The 21193-nt window shown below is 47.8% G+C and overlaps 1 protein-coding gene across 2 annotated transcripts in view; it reads left to right on the top strand.

Annotated features, from left to right (window-relative positions):
- Positions 1–19965, top strand: part of Synj2 (synaptojanin 2) — an 85691-nt gene extending 65726 nt beyond the window's left edge. The window contains exons 17-28 of one of the 2 annotated variants that reach the window (XM_042702070.1): positions 445–601; positions 3519–3636; positions 4770–4988; positions 5078–5156; positions 5679–5847; positions 6616–6783; positions 9806–9940; positions 11709–11821; positions 12800–12908; positions 14369–14553; positions 16437–18785; positions 19842–19919. In XM_042702070.1, the coding sequence (XP_042558004.1) occupies positions 445–601; positions 3519–3636; positions 4770–4988; positions 5078–5156; positions 5679–5847; positions 6616–6783; positions 9806–9940; positions 11709–11821; positions 12800–12908; positions 14369–14553; positions 16437–17168 (2184 nt within the window). In that variant the 3' untranslated portion in view covers positions 17169–18785; positions 19842–19919. Of the gene's footprint in view, positions 1–444; positions 602–3518; positions 3637–4769; positions 4989–5077; positions 5157–5678; positions 5848–6615; positions 6784–9805; positions 9941–11708; positions 11822–12799; positions 12909–14368; positions 14554–16436; positions 18786–19841 lie in introns of both variants that reach the window. The other variant, XM_042702071.1, reaches the window with a different exon arrangement.
- The last annotated feature ends 1228 nt before the right edge of the window (positions 19966–21193 follow it).

Below are 21193 nucleotides of genomic sequence, written 5' to 3'. Positions count from 1 at the left end.
TAGACCTCCCGAAAAATGTCTTTCTTCCTTCTTCCCACCAATAGCCAGATCAGCCCTAGCCAGATCCAGGGTTAAACAGATGCAAAATTGGCTTCCACTCTATGCTTCTGTGGACTCAGTCTATAAGTACTCACTGCCTTGTTGGGTCCGAGTTAGGTGCTGTGTGGGCCTGGGAATCCCCAGCTGAGCTCTTCTCTGTCCCCTGGGGGAGGAGGTGACAGCCAGCAGTGGGGAATGCAGGAGGGACGGGCATTGGCAGGGCATGTCTGTCAGCCAGAGGAGTGAACGTGACCACTTCCTTGCTAACTGGAAGGCAGTTATGCCTAGTAGAAGACATACCTGCAAATGTAACATAGGCTGTGCTACTTTTTACAACACTCGGGAATACGCCTTTTATTTTTTCTTCAGATGACCTTATGTCTTTTTTCTTTCCCCTCCCCATAGATTTTTAAAGACTTTCATGAAGGAGCCATTAATTTTGCACCCACCTACAAGTATGACGTTGGCTCTGCCGCCTATGACACAAGCGATAAGTGTCGCACCCCGGCCTGGACAGACAGGGTGCTGTGGTGGAGGAAGAAGCGACCCTTCGACAAAACGGGTGAGCGCACGGGGCCACCCCAGACCAGGTCTCAGGGGCAGTCAGCCACCCAGCCCGAGCTCTGCGTGTAAATCACGTCACAGAATGACATTCTGACATTGGATAAGTGCAAAGACCAAAATTGTCTCCTAGTGCCAAGCCCTTCAGAAGCTGCTGTGTGGGGTCCCCCCCCCCCCCCCCGCTCTGGCCGCGTTCTAGACTGTGACACGTGAATGCGCCAGTGCTGCTCTCCCCACCCACGCCACCCTCTGTGTGCCCACCCCACTCTGCTGATTGTTGGAGGAGGAAAGAGGAGCAAGTATTGGGGTGCTTCTCTTCCATTCTCATGCCCACTCACATGCCTGACATAGTCTTGAACTCTGGGCCTGGGCGCTGTCCCTCAGCTCTTCAGTTCAAGGCGTGTACTCTACCACTTGAGCCACAGCCCCACTTCCGGTTTTCTGGTGGTTTATTGGAGATAAGAGTCTCGTGGACTTTGCTCAGGCTGGCTTTGAACCGTGATCCTCAGATCTCAGCCTCCTGACTAGCTAGGATTACAAGCATGAGCCATCAGTACCCAGCTTTGATCTAGTCTATTTTTGTTCAACTAAACTCTTACCTACTTAAAGACCCAGTTCCAAATTCAACATGCACCAGACACAGGAAAAATTTAAAAAAAAATTTTTTTTTGGGTCCGGTTGTGGGCCTGAACTCTGGGCCTGGGCGCTGTCCCTCAGCTCTTCAGCTCAAGGCTAATGCTCTATCACTTGAGCCACAGCGCCACTGCTGGATTTTTTTTTTTTTTTTTTTTTGCCAGTCATGGGGCCTGAGCTCTGGGCCTGGGCGCTGTCCCTCAGCTCTTCAGCTCAAGGCTAGCGCTCTACCACTTGAGCCACAGCACCACCCCTGGCTTTTTCTGTTTATGTGGTGCTGAGGAATCGAACCCAGGGCCTCATGCATGCAAGGCAAGCGCTCTACCACTGAGCCACCTTCCCAGCCCATAATTTTTTTTATTATAAACATATTTTTTTATTGTGAAAATACTGTAGAGAGGGGGGTTACAATTACATGGGCAAGATAATGAGTACATTTCTTATCAAGCATTGTACCCTCCTCCTCTGTTTCCCCTTCCCATCCCTTCCCATCCTCTTCCCGCTCCCCCAACCAAAGTTGAAAAGTTGGTTTTTCGACATAATGACTTGTACATCTCATTGTTGCAATGGGTCCTCCTGTATCCCTGTTTTAAGGATTTGGTTTTTCCCTTCCCCTCCACAAACTATACCAACATCATATACAATGTAAGCAGGGGTTATACCGTGGGGGAGGGACAGACAAAGCAACAAAGAAATAATCTTATATGTTAGAAACAATTGCATGAAAGATCTCTCTCTTTTTTTTGTCAGTCATGGGGCTTGAACTCTAGGCCTGGGAGCTGTCCCTGAGCAATTCAGCTCAAGGCTCATGCTCTACCACTTGAGCCATAGTGCCACTTCCAGTTTTCTGGTGTTTTTTTTTTTTTTAATTGTGATTAAGTGATTACGTAATTTCCCAAATTTCACAGTATTGTGGGATAGTAATGCTCAGTTAAAGTCACAAACACATTCTAACTTTCCTGGAGCAAATTGTCTATCACGGTGTATAACATATAACAGTGTACACATATACACCATTCATGTGATCAGCAGCATGGGGTTATTTAGTAGTGGTTCGACCAGATGAGTAGAAGTTCTTTGTTTCTTAAGTCCTGTTAATTTTGTCATATCACCTAACATTTTGGATTTAACATCCACTTATCAGGGAGACCATGTACCGTTTGTCTCTTTGCTCTTGGCTTACCTCGCTCAACATGATTTCTTCTAGCTCCATCCATTTCCCTGCAAATGTCATTATTTTGTCCTTTCTAATGGCTGCATAATATTCTATTGTGTATAGATACCACAATTTTTGGATCCATTCATCTGTGGTGGAATATCTGGGTTGTTTCCATATCCTAGCTATTGTGAACAGTGCTGCAATAAACATGGAGGTGCATGTGTCCTTGTATATTGGTTACAGGAAGAATTTTTAAATCAGTGAATTCTCTCTCTCTCTCTCTCTATATATATATATACATATACATATACATATATATACATATACATATACATATATATATATGTATATATATATATGGTTTTTTTGGCCATGGGACTTGAACTCTGGGCCTGAGCGCTGTCCCTCAGCTCTTCAGCTCAAGGCTAGTGCTCTATCACTTAAGCTATAGTGCCACTTCCAGTTCTCTGGTGGTTTTATTGGAGAGAAGAGTTTCACGGACTTTCTTGCCCGGGCTGGCTTTGAACCTTGATCCTCAGATCTCAGCCTCCTGAGTAGCTAGGATTATAGGCATGAGCTACCGGTGCCTGGCTTTGTCAGTGTGTATTTTGAATGGTTATTGCTACCTAGTGGGAAGTGAAGTTTATTAAACTTGGAACTTCTGTAATCTGGTAGTTCTTCACTGTAGGAGCAATGTCTGCTGAGATCTCAAAACCAGGAGATACATCTGCAGGTAGAAAAGAGAAACTTTTCCTTGAGAGGACTCTGAGAACATCTTCATGGCTCCAGGCCACTGAGGGGGGCAGGCAGAAGAGTCTGACTTCATGGACTCTGCCGTGTCTCCATGCAGTGGCTACAGGGGATCTGCTACTGCTGGGTCCTCTGTGGAAACCTAGAAAACTGACAGGACAGCCACAGCCCAGCTCACCCTTAGCCTGCCGTAGGGAAGGGAGGCCATCAGGTCATTATTACCGTGGGCATCGACAGACCTCAAAGCAGTCCACGCCCAGGTTCAGGTTCAGGTTCAGGAGAGTAAAGTAAATGAGCCTGAGCCATGAGGTGCTTGGTGACAGATCTCTGCCGATATTTATAATTACATTCATGTATGATTTTGTTCCGTGAGCAGCTGGAGAATTCAACCTCCTAGACAATGATCTAGATGGCAGCACCAAAGTCAGGCACACATGGTCTCCTGGTACCCTCAGGTACTACGGCCGCTCGGAGCTGCAGGCGTCTGACCACAGGTAAGATCCTGCGGGGTCAGGCAGTGCCCCCTCCTTCCCGCAGGCAGCCTCATGAGCTTATGTCCTGTGTGTGTGTGTGTGTGTGTGTGTGTGTAAAATACACAGTACAGAAGAAAGAGGAGGAGCAAAAATCTGTGCATCCAGCACTACTTAGTACTTGTTAGCATTTTGTCGCTGCTCCATATAGTCAACCGCATCATGTGTGAGAATTTCAGTTTCAGAGCTGCAGTGGCGTTGGTATAGATCTGGCTTACTGGTTTGTGACTGCTGAAACAGACACATGGAATTAGCCCATTCACCTATCGGTGAAGCATTTCATTTGCATTTCCCTGCTGTAAATGCCATAGGATGTTTACATCTTGGATTCAGGGCTGTTCATGCTCTGAGTGGCTGGCATGGCCCTGGGCACCAACACAGGATGGAAGGGACCACAGGCGGCAGGCAGGTGGTGTCTGGAATCAGCCTATGAAATAACTCCTGCGAGATGTCAGGGTCAGGGTGGCATCTCTGCTTTGTGAAAGCAGCAGGAATTGGCACCAGTGGCTCACACATGTCACCCTAGCTATTCAGGAGGGTCACAGTTTGAAGCCTGTCCAGGCAAGAACAGATTTTTTTTTTTTTTGTCAGTTGTGGGGCTTGAACTCTGGGCCTGGGTGCTGTCCCTCAGCTCTTCAGCTCAAGGTGAGTGCTCTACCACTTGAGCTACAACGCCACTTCCGGTTTTCTGGTGGTTTATTGGAGATAAGAGTTTCACAGACTTGCTTGCCTGGGCTGGCTTTGAACTGCGATCCTCAGATCTCAGCCTCCTGAGTAGCTAGGATTACACTGGCCCCTGGCCTGTGAGATTTTTATCTCCATTAAACACCAAAAACCACAAGAAGAGCTGTGGCTCAAGTGGTAGAGTGCCAACCTTGAGTGAAAAAGCTAAGGGAGTTGAAGTTCTGGTATCTGCACCCAAGGGGCAGGGGGCGGGGAGAGCTATAACTAAGACTTGGGAAAGACAGAATCTAAAGCTCAGGCTTACAGGTGGACATGACATCTTCCAGCAGTGTGGTGGTGCCGGGCAGGTGGAGGCTGCGTGTGATGCGGCCGAGGTAACAGTGCTCTGCTCCCTCCCTTTCTGTCTGATGCAGACCCGTGTTGGCCATCGTGGAGGTGGAAGTGCAGGAAGTCGACGTGGGTGCCCGGGAGAGGGTTTTCCAGGAAGTATCCTCTTTCCAGGGTCCTCTGGATGCCACCGTGGTGGTAAACCTACAGTCACCAACCCTAGAAGAGAAAAACGAGTTTCCCGAGGACCTGCGCACTGAGCTCATGCAGACCTTGGGGAGTTACGGGACGATCGTTCTGGTCAGGTAACCTCCATCTCTCGGATGTGGGGACCCATGAGCACCCCGCCCAGTCCTTGCTCTGGCGCTGATTCCGCCAATCCCCTATATTCCAGAATCAACCAAGGGCAGATGCTTGTGACCTTTGCCGACAGCCACTCAGCTCTCAGTGTTCTGGACGTGGATGGTATGAAGGTAAGTGAAGCGTGTTCACCGGTGGAGGAGGGCTGACTGACTTCCACATTTATGTGGCCCTGTCTTCTCTTCCCCTCTGGGCCTGGTTACCCTCCAAGATGTCTGTGTATAGCCACTACATGGGGGAGGACCTGGGATCCTTCAGCTGGGTCTCAGGTATCTTGGAACTGTTGCAGGGGCCTGGCGTGTGGCTCCCGCTAAGTTCCTGGCACATCGTTGTACGTGCCTAATGCGGAAGCCTTTCCGTCCTTCCCCTGAGCTCCTGAGTTTTAGAGCATGCATCTCCTAGGTAGTTCCATTCTGACAAAATCTTGGTTTTAAATTCTCATGGAATGAAAAGCTGGTGATGGTAGCTCAGCGTCTATTTACCCTAAATGTATAGGAGAGCCATGCTGAACATGTCTGGGTCTCAATCTGGGCTTTTCTTGGCAAGAGGCAGAGATTGATTGGCCTTGGCACCTCATGTGACCAAAGGAAGCTGTAGTGACTCTTGTTCGCCGCTCTTGCTGTCCGTCCTCCCAGGTGAAAGGCAGAGTGGTGAAGATTCGGCCGAAGACCAAGGACTGGCTAAAAGGCTTGCGAGAGGAGCTCACTCGGAAACGGGACAGCATGGCCGCTGTGTCCCCCACCGCCAACTCCTGTTTGCTGGAGGAAAACTTTGATTTCACCAGCTTGGACTATGAGTTAGAAGGTTAGTGACCCGCAGGGAGAGGGAGAGGCAGGTAAGCTGTTCCTTCAGCAACAGGCAGGTGACTTCCAAGATCCTTCCTCAAACCCCACCCCACAAAGGTTAGGACACTGCAGTATGGCTGGTACATCTGTGGTGGGTGTGTTCCTGCGTGGGGAGATGGGGGGGGGGGAGTGGAGCGCTGTATGGGCTGGCATTAATGGCGGCTCTGAGGCTGTCCGGGCTGCAGACATGGGTGGAGGTGGGGACTGTCCCCAGAGACAAGGCTCACATGGCTCCTGGGAGATGGCTTCCAGCATCCTTATGTTTGTTGCTTTTGCTTCCCCGTGACCAAATGCCTCCATCAACCACGGAAGAATTGTTCCAGAGCCTGCACTCCGTTGTCCTTGGCTGCTTTAACACTGGGCGCCTGTGAGGCAGAGCATCCTGGTGGTGGGACACGTGACAGAAGTCACTCGCCCCATGGCAGACAGGAACCAGACAGAACACTGCCATGCTGGCCCTTTGGGCTATCTCCTTTCCCCCCTTTATTCCGTTTGCTCTCCTAGCCTATGAGGTGAGCCGTCCACATTCAGGGACCGTCTCCTCCTGATGTAGTCTCTCCTGGGATGCCTCACACGTGCTCCACAGGGATGTGTACTCCCCTTCTGTGCCTCCCAATCTGATCAGAACTAGCCAGCGCCAGCCCAGGCAGGCCTCTTGGATGAAAGGCTGGGCTGCTGCGTCCAAATGAAGTATTTTCCCCCAAACCGTGATTATTCTGCTTCCTAGGGGATGTCCTAGAAGATGACGACGACTATTTGGTGGATGAGCTCCGGCAGCCTGTGGTCTCAGACAGTGAGCTGGGCAGTGACGAGCCCCCGGATAACCATGGCTCCGTGGCGCCTGTCAGCAAGTCACCTGCGCTGAGGAAGAAGAAGCAACATCCAACGTACAAAGGTAGCTCAGCCCTCCTTTTCTCAGGAGGGGTGGGTCTCAGGGCCAGTCCAGCCTGGGGGCATGGGAGGGTAGAACTGGGCTCTGGGGAGGAATCTAACCTCCACCCTCTGATTTCCTAGGTTTTCATCTCTTACAACTTGTACACTTGGAACACACCAGATTTCACATCATCATGTTTCCTTTGTGTATGAAAGTAGCCACAGTTCTCCACTGGTTTTACATTTGTGACTTTCCCCACCCTCAAAAAAAAATTTTTTTTTTCTGGCCAAGTGCTTTTGGTTCATACCTATAATCCTAGCTACTCAGGAGGCTGAGATCTGAGGATCGGCATTTGAAGCCTACCTAGGCAGGAAAGTCCATGAGATTCTTATCTACAATTAACCACCAAGGAAGTCAGAGGTGGAGTGGTAGGGCACTAACCTTGAGCAAAAAAGTTCAAAGACAGGGTCCAGGTCCTGAGTTCAAGGCTCATAACCAATGGAAACATTTTTCTGATTCAACCCCTTAAGAAATATAATCAATATCTATGTCTGGATTATATTATTATATTTGATACAGTCATACAGTAGCATAATATAATTTTATTTCATTTATTTTATTTTTTGTCAGTTGTGGTGCTTGAACTCTGGGCCTGGGCTCTGTCCCTAAGCTCTTCAGCTCAAGGCTAGCATTCTACCACTTGAGCCACAGCACCACTTCTGGACTTTTCTGTTTTTTATGTGGTGCTGAGGAATCGAACCCAGGGCCTTATGCGTACCAGGCAAGCACTCTACCACTGAACTACCTTCCCAGTCCCCATAATGTCAGTTTAGAATTAAGAGGAACTAAATGGTCATGTGGACTGAAATATATGCCATGCACCAGTGGCTCACGCCTGTAATCCTAGCTACTCAGGAGGCTGAGATCTGAGATTGAAGTTCGCAGCCAGCCTGAGAAGAAAGTCGGTGAGACCCTTATCTCTAATTTACCATTAGAAAACCAGAAGTGGTGCTATGACTCAAAGTGGTAGAGCACTAGCCTTAAGAGGAAAAAAGTCAGGGACAATGCTCAGGCCCTATACATACATAGATAGACAGATAGACAGACAGATAGACAGACAGACAGACAGACAGACAGATAGATGTTTTTGTTTGTATATATAGATAGACATAGGTATAGATACATATGTATACATCTTTATATGGTTTTGTATATGTGTGTACATATATGTATATATAGTTATATATCCCTGAACCAAATGATAGTGATTCTTTCAGATAAATTTAACGTTCTTTTTAAGTTTTATTTTAAGTAGTTGTACAAAGGGATTTCAATTCAACACGTCATCTAGACAGTGTCACCCTTCCACCATTCACCTCTATCTTCTCCAGTCCTGTCCATCCCTTCAAGTTACATAGTTCAACTTTTATATGATGTACATTGACTATAATGACTGTTCAGATAAGTTTTAAAACTTTTGAGAACCAGGTGTTGGCGGCTCACTCCTGTAATCATGACTGTGCAAGAGACGGAGAGCTGATGATTGAGGTCCAAAGCTAGCCCAGGCAGGAAAGTCCGTGAGACTCAGCTTCAATTACCCAGCAAAAAGCCAGAAGTAGAAGTGTGGCTCAAGTGAAAGCATCAGCCTTGAATGAAAAAGCCAAGGGATAGCACTCAGTTTGAGTTTAAGCCTCCTTCCCCCTATACAACAAAAAACAAAACTCATGAATACTTCATGGCTGGAGGGAAGGCAGTTTGTATTTGAGCATCACACACATGCTGACAGTGTTCCATCCTAAAATGCCCAAAGTGCCTCCCCTTGAGGATTATTGTGTCCCCAGTGGAGGGCAGCTTTTTCAGGAGGTGCAGGAGCTTAGCTGTGTGTCAGAACACTGGAGCTGGGGCTGGGAGCAGAGAACAGGCTAAATGGGCCTGAAGGTGCTTCCAGGGAGAAGGATGCCTGGCTAGGACAGACACCACGATACCATGTCCCTTGGGCCAATCAGACGGACCAGTAGCTTGTCTCTCTCGAGCCATCAGGAGTAGTGGACCTTACAGGTGGCTGAGCCCATTACAGAGATTTGGATCTGGCAGGGGTGAGGTGATACCTTGGAAATGCGGCATTTCGTGAAGCTCCTAATCAGGTCTGCAGTTGTGGCCTTAGTCAGTGTGTGGAGGGTTCCGTGCAGGTCTGCGGTCGTGGCCTTAGTCAGCGTGTGGAGGGGTCTGTGCAGCTTGTGGCAGCGGCTCCGGCCTTGGTCTGGAAGCAGCAGAAGGCGGCATGTGCACTTCAGAGAAGAAGGCGGCCTTTTCTGCAGGGGTGACCATCTTCCAGGCGGCCTCTGGAAGCCAGAGCAGGCGAAGTGCGAGTGCTTATCTGAATGAAGAAATGGGTAGACGTGGGCATCCAGAGGGCCCCTCGGGCTGCGGGGTGTCTGCAGATGTGGGCTGAGCTGCCGGAGTTGGGCATGGGAGGTCTGAGCCAAGATTACGTGAGAAGGGCTGTGCCAGGTCCCGGGGGAGATCGGACGTGTCCCGGGTGTCTGCGTCCTCACACGAGCAGCTCCTCCTTGGCCCCCGGGGGCTGTACGGGACCAGTCCCTGAGGCGGGCCGTGGGAAGGGGCTGGCAGAGGCTTGATGTGTTTAGAATTTCAGGATGGCAGGGAAGGGAGCATCTCCTGTTTCTAACATGGGGGTCATGTTTTAGAGTAGTGAACAGACACCATGTCTTCCCTGAGGTTGGAGAATCTCTAGGGGTGCCGGTTTCCCACTGTCTCCTCTGCTTTGTGTGGGCTCTGGCTGATTAGACCAGAAGGAAACACCTACTCTGTATTCAAGGATGGCAGTCTCTCTCAAGGCTGGCAAACACACCGTGTCCACGGCTCAGTGACTGTTCCGAGCAGACACTGGGTGTCCTCTGCTCCGGTGGAGAGCGGCGGGGTCCTGAGTGGCTCCCTAGCCATCTACCCACTCTGGTCAGCGCCCTGACTAACCGTCCCGTTTGGAAAACACCATGTTTCTCACCCCTGCCGTGTCCTCCAGACGACGCTGACCTGGCGGAGCTAAAGCAGGAGCTGGAAGCCATGGGGGATTTCTGCCACCGTTCTACAAGCAGGTCTCTGTCGGTCCCCAATAGGTCCCGGCCACCTCACCCACCGCAGAGACCCCCCCCTCCAAGTAAGACTTCGCTTGCTTTGGGCTTGCCACCATGCCTGCTGGGAATAACCGCACACCTCCAGCTGCTGAAAACATGACTCTAAACCCACTTCCCACCGCTGAGTCACCCCCATGCCTTTCCCCACCTTGGACTCTCTTGGTCTAAATCCAGGGCACATCTGGTCACAGAAGTCATTGGGTTTCTCCTGGCACATGAAGTGAGACCTTTGGGGAGCTCTGTGTATCGTATAGCTCTGCCTTCGCTTCCTCCACTTTTCAGTCTGCAACCTTTAGAGTGGAAAATTGAGCTGGGCATGGTGGCGTACATCTGTAATACCTCTAGAGGCAGAGGCAGGAAGATCAGAAGCTCAAGGCCAGTCTGGGGTACATAGCAAAATATAAAAGGAAAAGTAGAGTGGAAAGAGTTTTGCAGTACTGTGAGGGAACTCTCTAGCTTTTCAGCACTGGATGCTTGCTTCCTCGCTGGCTGCGCAGGCCTCCGTCTGCTCAGTAGGGGTCTGACACCTACATCTCTAACGTGCATGCCTCTAGGCACGACCTCGGCCTCCTGTCCTGCTGTCCCTGGCATGCCTGAAGGTTGGAATAAACCCTGCCTGAGTCCCACAGGATAATGGTTTTCTTCTGGCTCTTCAGAGAATGCTTTTCCCACCAAGCTTGCCTTACTAATCTCAAAGTAAAGTGTGACATGCTTTTGATCTATGCACTTCTTCCTCCAAAACCATGACAGCCAGACATGAACTTTCTGAAGCTGTTTCTTTCAGAATTGAGTTCAGGATCATTTCTGTCACAATAATCCCTGGCACACCAGAAATGCAGAACTCTCAAAGCCGATTTTTTGCTTTTTGTAGGTCATACTCAAAAAAGCAAAATAAGACATAATAACTGAAAATAACACAAAAATAAAATTCGCAAGCCAGACACCGTGGCACATGCCTTCTCCATACTTGGGAAGTAGAAGCTGGAGGATTGAGTTTGGGGCTAAGCAAGACTCTTTCAGAAGTAAATTAAAGTTTTAAAAAGAAAATGTATAAATCATGGGTTTCTTACAGAAGTTTATAGAGAACTATAAACATTTAAATTTAAATTTACATGACTACCTGTTAATAATAGTTAACAAGAAGGCTTCTCCCTTTTCCAGTTATGTATATGTATATCTATACAAAATTTAAAAAAATTGTTTCAAACAAAATTGGTATTCGTTTTGTTTGGTTGTTTGTCTTTACTAAATGTGTCTTATTTTCTGTGTCATAAAATATTTTAAAATGCAACTTGTTGCAGACTGTCAGCATAGTTGATTTCTCTGATTTATAGGACTTCAGGTATTTGAAAACTTGGTTCTAATAATAGTTGTATGTTTTAACCACTTAAAAATCAAAAATTTTAAGGCAGATTAGAATTCTCCATGGTATTAGATTTAAAATGACATTCAAACCTTGCTTCTTCAGAGAAGCTGCATAATAGGTCAAGCTTTAGAGAATCTAAAGGCAAAATCTGGGGGAAGGCGGCAGTGTCAGCTCTGGAGACTAAACCAGGACCACCTGCATGCCACGCAAGGGCTTTACCTCTGCACACCCCAGCCTCAGCCTCCCAGTGGAAACTTTGGAGGTTCCCGTAGCCCTGACCCGTGGGTCAGTGCCATGGGTACCACGTGAGCACGCACACCTCACTGTCCCTCCTCTGGCCTTCTTCCAGGTAGCTGGCAACTTGAGCCAACTCTCAGGCTGACTTTCTGCCTTTGTTCTTTTTTTTTTTTTTTTTTTTTTTACAGCTGGTTTAATGGTGAAAAAGTCAGCCTCTGATGCATCCATCTCCTCCGGCACCCACGGGCAGTATTCCATCTTGCAGACAGCTAAACTTCTGCCCGGAGCACCTCAGCAACCAGTGAGTTCTTCCATTTTAGCATCCTGCTTCCAGCAAAGTGCTCAGGCTCTCAAACTCAGTGGACTGTCCCTAGGCCCATAGGATTTGTCTTTTCAACAGTGGTGCAGTCCATGGCTTGAGTCTTCTCCCTGCCCATCTCCTTAACTTGTTACAACTCCTTTACTCCTTTGTAGGCTGTAACATGCATGCATGTGTGTGTGTGTATGAGGCACACATTTCCAGTCCCTCCTGTGTCTCATGAATCTTGCCTTTGCTTTTGGTCTATAGAACATTGGTTGGTAGAAGGGAAAAAAGGAGAAATTGAGATTGCTTTGGCCATTCTAGTCGAAATGGCTAAAGAGAGGCCCACAGGACCTGGGTAATGAGTTAGAGCAGTGCGGCAGGAGGCCACACTAAGAAGATCAGGTCAGAGGGGGTGGCAGAGGGAGGGTCTTGGACCCTCTACCTCTCGTGGAAGGGTAGGTGACAGGTGGAGGTGAAGGAGTTGAAGCTGTCTGGGATGATGTCCACCACCTGGAGAGCTGGGCTGGGCAGGTACGTTGGGTCACGGCGGGTGTAGGGGTGAACCAGATGCCAGTGCGTCTATGATGAGGGCAGGCCTCTGGTGGCCAGGAGAAAACACACTTTTAGGAAGCTGTGTACCTGGAAGATGGTGTACTCAGGAAGGCCATGAAGATGTGGCCTCCTCCGCTCTTTTATCTGGTTATTGAAAAGATGAAAGATTGTTTGCCCTCATGACTGGCAAAGACCATTAGCTCTGACCATTAGTGCTTTTCTTCTTGAAATGTGTTTCCATCCTACGGAGCAATTGATGGCAGGGAGTGGTTTCTATTTTCAAATCGCCGTCTGATGGAGCTCTGCATGGCTCACGCCCATGTACAGGCTACCTACCACCTGCACAGACCGGCGGAGCATGCGCAGTTTAGGCCTGACGCCCACTCAAGTTCATATGCTTCTCTTCCCTATTCTGTCCTCAAGCCCAAAGCTAGGACTGGAATAAGTAAGCCTTACAACGTCAAGCAGATCAAAACCACCAATGCTCAGGAGGCAGAGGCAGCGATCCGGTGTCTCCTGGAAGCCGGTGGAGGTAGGTCTCCTGGCCCACGAGGAGTGGAACGCCCACTTCCTTCTCATCTCTTCTCCCACTGAGGCAGCCACAAAAAGAAAAGAGCTTTTTTTTTTTTTTTTGGTGGGGAGAATACCATTACATAGAAGTATCCTTTAGCAATATTTTATTTACTTACTTCCATCTATTCTCCATTTAAATTATGTATTCAAAATTCAGTACATTTTATAAAAATAATTGCAAGATTATTAAGCGGTATTTAAGGGAGATACAAACAATGATTTTTTTAAAGGTGACCAGTACATGCATGAATTCATTTGTCTTTGTGGAAAGTATATTTGTGGACTAGGCATTGTGGCTCACCCTTACATCCTAGCTACTTGGGAGGCCGAGATCAGAAGGATCACAGTTTGATGCCACCCTAGGCAAAAAAGAAAACAAAACCAGACCATTTTCAGGACCCTATGTCATCTAATAGAATCTGGACATGATGGTGAATACCTACCATCCTAGCTATTTGGGAAGCAGAAATAGGAAGATCCAGGTCCAAGTTAGCCCAGGTGCAAATATGAGCACCAACTCAAAAATTAACTGACACAAAAATGGCTGGGACCATAATTCCAGGAGTAGAACTACTGCCTACCTTGCATTCAAGAGAAAGAACCTGAATTCAAAATCTAGTACTACAAATAGTAATAAAGTAGAAGAAGCTGCCAACAGATGTAGTCTGCACTTCAGACACAAAATCTACCTCCTACTCTGATGAGTGTAGATAAATTCTATATGTCAGAGCAGGACCACTGGAGAAACTGCTGTTTCTCCACTTAACCATGCCATGCTTTAGCAGGAAGCTCCCTCCTTCACACAGTCTCTGGTAACTATCATTTGTTGGTTTTATTCCAGAAGAATCTCTTTTGTTTTTGTTTTTGTTTTTTTTGGGGGGGTCCGGTCGTGAGGCCTGAACTCTGGGCCTGGGCGCTGTCCCTCAGCTCTTCAGCTCAAGGCTAGCGCTCTACCACTTGAGCCACAGCGCCACTTCCGGCTTTTTTCTTTTTGCTTATGTGGTGCTGAGGAATCGAACCCAGGGCCTCAGGCATGCAAGGCAAACACTCTACCACTGAGCCACCTTCCCAGCCCCAGAAGAATCTCTTTTGGAAAGGAGAGAATTATGCTCCTGAAAAGGGCATATGCATTTATAATCGCCTAATTTGCTTTTCTTCAGTGTACTTAACCTACTTGGGTTAGGAGGTTGAGAAACTGTAGGATCATACAGCAGAGTTAGTTTTTAAATTTCATTAACAATAGGACTAAAAGTGTGATTGAAATAGCCCTTCTGCCCATCAACTGATAAATGGATAAACAAAATTCAGTGCATCCATCCAATGGTATATTACATAGACCTAAAAAGACTCCATCATGGACAGACTTATGAAACCTTAATTGCCATGAACACATGTGAACCCTGAAATTCTCTATTTCAGGTACCACAGAAATGCCCAATTCATCCCTCAATGCCATAGCCCTGCGGGACCAAGGATCCCCCAAACCAGATCGCACCCCCGGGAGCACCAAACTGGACACTTCCCAGGGGCTCCTGATCCTACCTCGCCGGCCCGCACCCAAGGTTCCGGTCATCAAGAAGCCAACCTTGAGGAGGACGGGGAAGGTAAGAGACAGCAGAGCAGGGCAAGCTGCTCGAATGACTCACTAGATTCAGTGACGTCTCGGACTGAGCCATCTAGTCGGATTTGGTTTCTCCATTCAACATCCCATGGTCCTAGCCCCAGCCTAGACCTTGAGGAAAATGTTTTAACAACCACTTTTTCCTTATCTCCCGGCTGGGTCTCAGCTCTGCTGAGCAGGACAAGAATCGCCCTAAAGGGATCGTGTCCCCTGACTGTGATGAGCCCTCACACAGAACCACAGTGGGGTGCTTTTCCCCCTGGGGGTCCCTTGCTGGCGTTCATGTGTGCTGCGTGCACATGGCTTCACATGTGCAGATTGTATGTGCTTAGGAAACACGGCCTGGTGTCTAGACGAGCCGTCTTCCTCTCTCCCATGCAGCAAGGCCTCCTGGAGGCCCCACAGTTCTTCTCGCCACTTTTCTTGCAGATTGTGTTTTGCTCTCGCTCCCAAGCTTCTCAGCCTTGCTTACTGCTTCAAAGACATGAGTTTGTAAAGACAGTAGCTGCCCAGAGACTGGCACCTATAGACACATCCGGAACTGCCGTTTGATCTCAGTTCTAGGAACGGGCACCTGGTAAACCCTGCCTGAGCACCAGAGTGACTGCCGCCTCTGCCAGCCCTGCGTGAGCGTGGCTATGCCCGGCCCCCTCCACTGAGCATGCTTCATCTCTTCCTCGTTGTGTTTCTGTCCGTGCCGGTGCATTGTTGTCTGTCCATTTTCCATGCTTTCTTGCCAGATCAACCATTTCCTTCTTCCTCTCCATGCATTTGCTTTGTGTTTGCTTTTAAAAGCCAGGAGCCAAAGTGGATTCATTTTCCCAAGCAGCTGTTCAGGAGTTACTATGGAGAAGGGCTTAAACTTCTAGTTTGGTCTCCAAAGAACCAAAGGAAGCACCGGACAGCCAATGCTTAACTCCGGTAGCCACTTCCTTACAAAAAAAGCTTCATTTCACCAGGCGTCGGTGGCTCATGCCTATAATTCTAGCTACTCAGGAGGGTGAGATCTAAGGATTGCAGTTCAAAGCCAGCCCAGGGAAGGAAAGTTTGTGAGACTTTACCTCCAGTTAACCACCAGAAAACTGGAAGTGGTGCTGTGGCTCAAATGGTAGATCGCTCTCCTTGAGCTGAAGAGCTCAGGGACAGGGCTCAGGCCCACAGTTGAAGCCCCACGACCAACAACAACAACAACAAAAAGTTTCATTTCATGTTGTGTAACAAGTCAAAACCTAGAAAGTACTGGGCACCTGTAGCTCATGCCTGTAAATTGTACCTGCTCAAGAAGGTAAGATCTGAGGATGGAGGTTCAAAGCCAACCCAAGCAGGAAAGTTCATGAGACACTTATCTTCAGTTAACCACCAAAAAGCTGCAAGTGAGTGGAGGCACAGGTGGCAGAGCGCTAGCCTTGAGCAAAACACTCAGGGACAGCGCCCAGGCCCTGAGAAAAACCTAGGAAGTGAAGTCCCTGTGGAACATTCCTCCCTCTTCTGTATCAAAATGGAAAAGGTTGCAGGGGAGAGCATCCAGGGGAGAAGGCGGCTTTGGAGGGGTTTCCTTGGAGTGAGGGAAGACCACGACCGTTTCCTGTGGCACAGACAACTTTGTCTCAGAATTCTCACAGCGGCCCTGGTTTTAAAATCCCCACACACGTTTCCTTGGACGTGTTGGGCTGACCTGGATGGTGTGTTTCTGCCACGCTTTCTCATACCTGGTCACATTTCTGGCATCCCAGACATTCTCCCATCCCAATACGGCCAGGATGCCAGCGCAGTCTCTCCTTCTGTCTCCTGCTGACCACTGAGCGTTCTGTGTCTCCTCTGCCCCAGGCTGGCTTCTTATTACACTCTTGTCTTGCCTTTTCTCAGCTCCTGTCACCAGAAGAACAGTTTGAGCAGCTGCCTGTCCACTTTACAGTTGGTCCCCCAGACACAAGTCTTGAACCCCCTCCTCCGTCAGCACTCCCTCGAGTTCCACCTGTTCCCAAACCGAGAACATTTCAGCCCGGGAAAGGCATCGAGCGGAGGCCCAGCAGTGGACCGCCAGCACCGGAGGAGGTCCCGGCGGCAGGAGCAACCCAGCCGCCGTCCGTCGCGGTGCCCAGGGTGCCCCCGCGGAGAAAGAAGTCTGCACCCGCAGCCTTCCACCTGCAGGTCCTGAAGAGCAGCAGCCAACTTCTCCAGGGCCTCACGTGCCACCCGGGCGGGGCGGGCAGCTGCCCACCCGGACTCCAGCCGGACGCCAGCCCTCTCTGCACACAAGTGGGTTTTCTTGACCCTTCGTCTGCCACAAGCCCCCACACTGATGGCCCCAGAGACCCAAAGCCAGACGCAGCCTCTCTTCTTGATGAGTATCAGGATCCCTTCTGGAACCTTCTCCACCACCCTAAACTATTGAATAACGAGTGGCTTTCCCAGAGCTCTGACCCTCTGGCCTCAGAAGCCAGGAGCCCTGAGAGATCACACAGGGACCCTGCATGTGTCGGGACCCAGGATCTGTCGCTAGACCTTGAGGAAAAAAACTTCCGCCACTGGGCGACCATCAGTAACAAAGACAAGAGGACCACGCTGCAGGTGTTCGACCCCCTGGCAAAAACATGACGCAGCACCCACGCAGCAGACCGGGCCTAAGACACGCCTGCCGAACACACTGGACACCACACTGCGCATCGCCCACTCATGTGTACTTTACAAAAGTTGTGTCTCTTATTCAATAACGTCACAGTTCAGCCACCAGAAACGTCTTATGTAGGACGTGTGCACTTTAAGGTCTGCTCTCAGGGTAAAAGGAAGACTTCAAGGTTCAGGGTATGGATTTTAAGGCAAGGAAATCTAGATAAGACCCAGAAAGTTCTGTGCTGTTGAATTTTAAATGGTAGTTCGATTTATGTATGGGCTTTTTGATGTTGCTGTTTTGTGTTTGCAGATTTGGGGTGACGCCTTGGCAGCCTGCCTAAAGGTGGTGCACGGAGGGTGCTGATCATGGTCGTTGGTACTATGAAGAACTGTCTGGCCCACTTTAGAGCAGGTTTAAAAACATCCAGGGTTGGAAACTGCAGCTAGGTCACCCCAAAGACTAGCCCAGGATTCCCCAGAACCCTGTGTTTGTGCAGGCAGCCCCTCTGCCACAGCGCCCACCAGTCACAGATCAGAAACACCCAACACGGACAGACTCTTCTCTTGTAATTATTCCCTAAGCATTACAGCAAAGTAACTATTTGTACAGCATTTATACAACGAGGTATTTCAAACAATGATCGAAAGTGTGCAGTAAGATCCATGCACGGATGACATATGAACACCATGCTGTTTTCTGTAAGGGCCTTGAGTTTCTGTGGCACCTCCCAGCGAGGGATGCCTGTACACTCAGTAACCTGATCGTGTGTGCATCCTCTGGGAGCCATAGCTTCCACTTGGTTTGGACTCATGGCGGCTGTACCTATGTTGTGATCTTCTTGAGCTGCGGTGTGTGTCTACCTAAGGATAATCCAGTTTGTGTCCACCATTTTGTTTCTGCCATACAACTTCATAGGCATTTTATATACCCCATAAGAGGGAGAGAAAGAAGGGAGAAGGAAGATCACCAACTAAAGATGGCTGAATTTAGCCATCTTTCACATACAGGGATGTACCATGTGTCCCTCAGCGAGGGGGAGAATCCTGAAGGAGATGCTGACAGTGGGTCCTCTTCCCCGGGCATGCACAGCAGGCCTCTAGATGTCCATAAATAGGTGATCAGACAAAAGAGGGTGTTGAGATGCTCAGTTCTTCTTCTGTAATACTTGCCTATGTGAAAGGATTATGTTGTTGCAGAGGTTAAAAAAAGTTTAAAAAAGGTGGATTGCTTGGAGAAGTGAAATGATTGGCCAAGATGTCCATGAGCTCTAATAGGTACAATGAAGAATGGAATTGAGTTCTTTACAGATGCTCCTTCTCTATACCCACTTTCTCACAAAGAGGTACCTGAAGTAGAAGGGTTCAGAAGAGCAGAAGTCAATTCCACAAAGGTTGCTTGTGATGCCAGCAGGAGGCCTCTTCGTTTTACAACAAACAACAAGTGACAAGCAACTGGAGAATCTGAGTGAATACTAACATCCAGAGTTGTGTTCACTTGAATAGGACTATCACAAGAAAAGGGATGGCGCCAGTGGCTCACGCCTGTAATCCTAGCTACTCGGGAGGCTGAGAGCTGAGGATCATGGTTCAAAGCCAGCCAGGGTAGGATAGTCCATGAGACTCTAATCTCCAATTAACCACTAGAAAACTGGAAGTGGCACTGTGGCTTAAATGGTAGAATGCTATCCTTGGGTGAAAGAGCTCAGGTACAGTGCCCAGGCCCTGAGTTCAAGTCCTACCACCAACCAAAAAGAAAAAGAAAAAAATGATGAGTAATGCCAGGTGACAGTGTCTCCCGCCTGAATCCTAGCGACTCAGGAGGCTGATCTACAGATTGTGGTCCAAATCTTAGCATGGAGAGAGAAGTATACAGTACCCCATCTTCAAAATAACCAGCAAAAAAGCCAAGAATAGACATGGTTCAAGTGATAGAGCACCATCCATGAGCAAGCAAGCACTGTTTAATACCACTGTTCAGTACCAGCACCCCCCCAAAAAAAATTAAAAGTGCTTTAAGATTGAGAATTGAAGTAGTAGTGTTTGATTTGATCATGTGTGTTAAAGTGTAATGAGCAGCATAGACTGAATTTGAGTTGGTAGTATAATTTTCACACACAAGTTTCTCTTAAAAGTAAACATTTAGAATATCCTTATCTAGTTTATAAATGAATGCTTACCAGTTGGAAGGCTTCCCAAGCTAGCAGGTGACTGAATTATCTTGACCGTGAGTAGCAGCTCCCCAGGGGATTTCATTCTCTTTTAGTTTGGGTCATCTTATTGACTAAACATGATGCAATTCACTACTGTCTCTCTGACACATGGTATAGTTGCTTTCACCGTGTAATTTTCTCAAACCTATTAAAATTGTTCTAGTGATTGCAGTATGCAGGAAATATGTTCATCCAGTTCTTGTAAAAGTTTAAAGTGGCTGAAGTTCAAGACACTTAAGTTCTTCTTGACTTTGCATAAGTAATGTATTAAAGCATTAATTTTATAATAAAAACATTTTATTAGGGAGTTAAAAAGATTACTTATTGGGAGACTAGTGTTAATAAAAAACCCTACAGTGTTTTTTTGACTTATAATTTGTACTGATGTTGTACAGAATACCTATTAAATATTTTTGTCTTTTTAAAAATTGGGCTCATTTTCTTCCAGATATCAAGAGAACCTTGGAATATCTTCTTTGGCTAGCCTTCTGTTTTGGACCAAATGCAATTGCTACTTACCCCTCAGTGTAAGTTTTCTGTTTTGGTTCTTTTTTTTGACTCATCAAATGAAGTTGAAAAGGCAAGAAGGTAACAAGATTAGATAATATATATGACGTGAGTCATACTAAGTTAAGAGAGAGGCTGAGATGGGGAGGATCCTGGATCTACACCAGCCTGGGCAAAATAGTCTTCAAGACTTCATCTCAGTGGAGGGAAGCTGGATGCACCTGTGGTGTGCACTTGCCATCCCAGCAACTATGGGAAGCCTAAACAAGGCAGATGGTAGTCTGTGCATGTGCCCAGAGAGGAAGCAAGAACCCTATCTCAAAAATAACCAACATAAAAGAGGGCTGAAGGCATAGCTCAATGGTAGAGAAGCACATTCCTAGTAAGTGTAAGGCCCTGAGTTCAAACCCAGTACAGGCAGAAATAATTTATGACTTGAAAGCTGCTGACAGGGACCACTGCTGCACTGTGTAAGATTTCAGGATGCTCGAATTCACTTTCTGTAGGACATTATATCAAACCAAGTACACCTTGAATGGCAAGGATGGTTTGAGCACATTATTTTGTAGAGGCGGGGGAAGTTCTGTCCAGATACACTAATACACAAAGTGTAGGTCATAATGTTCCTTGGTGATTTTCAGGAATTATGAATGTAGTGACTATAGTCAATGCAGGCTGCAGAAGGATTGCAGCCTGTCCTAGGAAGGACTGTACTGCATTCACATGACCCCAGTGTGCAGCACTGGGACCTGGGTGCCAGGGAAGAAACAGCTGGTCGCAGGACCTTCTTTTCCAGGGTGGTGGAGGTGGGATTGAGCTTCAGTATTATTACTATTTTTATTGTATTATTTTTATTGCATTACTACTATTGCATTTTTTGTCAGTCCTGGGGCTTGAACTTGGGGCCTAGGTGCTGTCCCTAAGCTCTTATGTTCAAGGCTAGCTCTGTACCACTTGGGGACACATCTCCACACATCTCCGGTTTTCTGGTGATTAATTAGAGTCTCACAGACTTTCCTGCCTGGACTGGCTTTGAATCTTGATCCTTAGATCTCAGCCTCCTGAGTAGTTAGGATTACAGCCATGGGCTACCAGTGCCCAGCTGTCTTGCTATTTTTGACATCACTGTTTCAAACAATATGCCTGTCTATCCATTTACCCATCCATCCATCCATCCTATTGCCTAGACTTAGGTTGTAACTAGATTTTTCAATAACTAACTTTTTATGTTTCTCTTTAAATCAATTCTATCTTATTTGGCTCCTAAATATTTTCAGTCTGTATTTTCAACAT

The sequence above is a fragment of the Dipodomys spectabilis genome, unplaced genomic scaffold, assembly GCF_019054845.1.
Source record: "Dipodomys spectabilis isolate Male_0828 unplaced genomic scaffold, ASM1905484v1 ptg000302l, whole genome shotgun sequence".
NCBI lineage: Eukaryota > Metazoa > Chordata > Mammalia > Rodentia > Heteromyidae > Dipodomys > Dipodomys spectabilis.
This window is presented reverse-complemented; position numbering and strand designations above follow the sequence as displayed.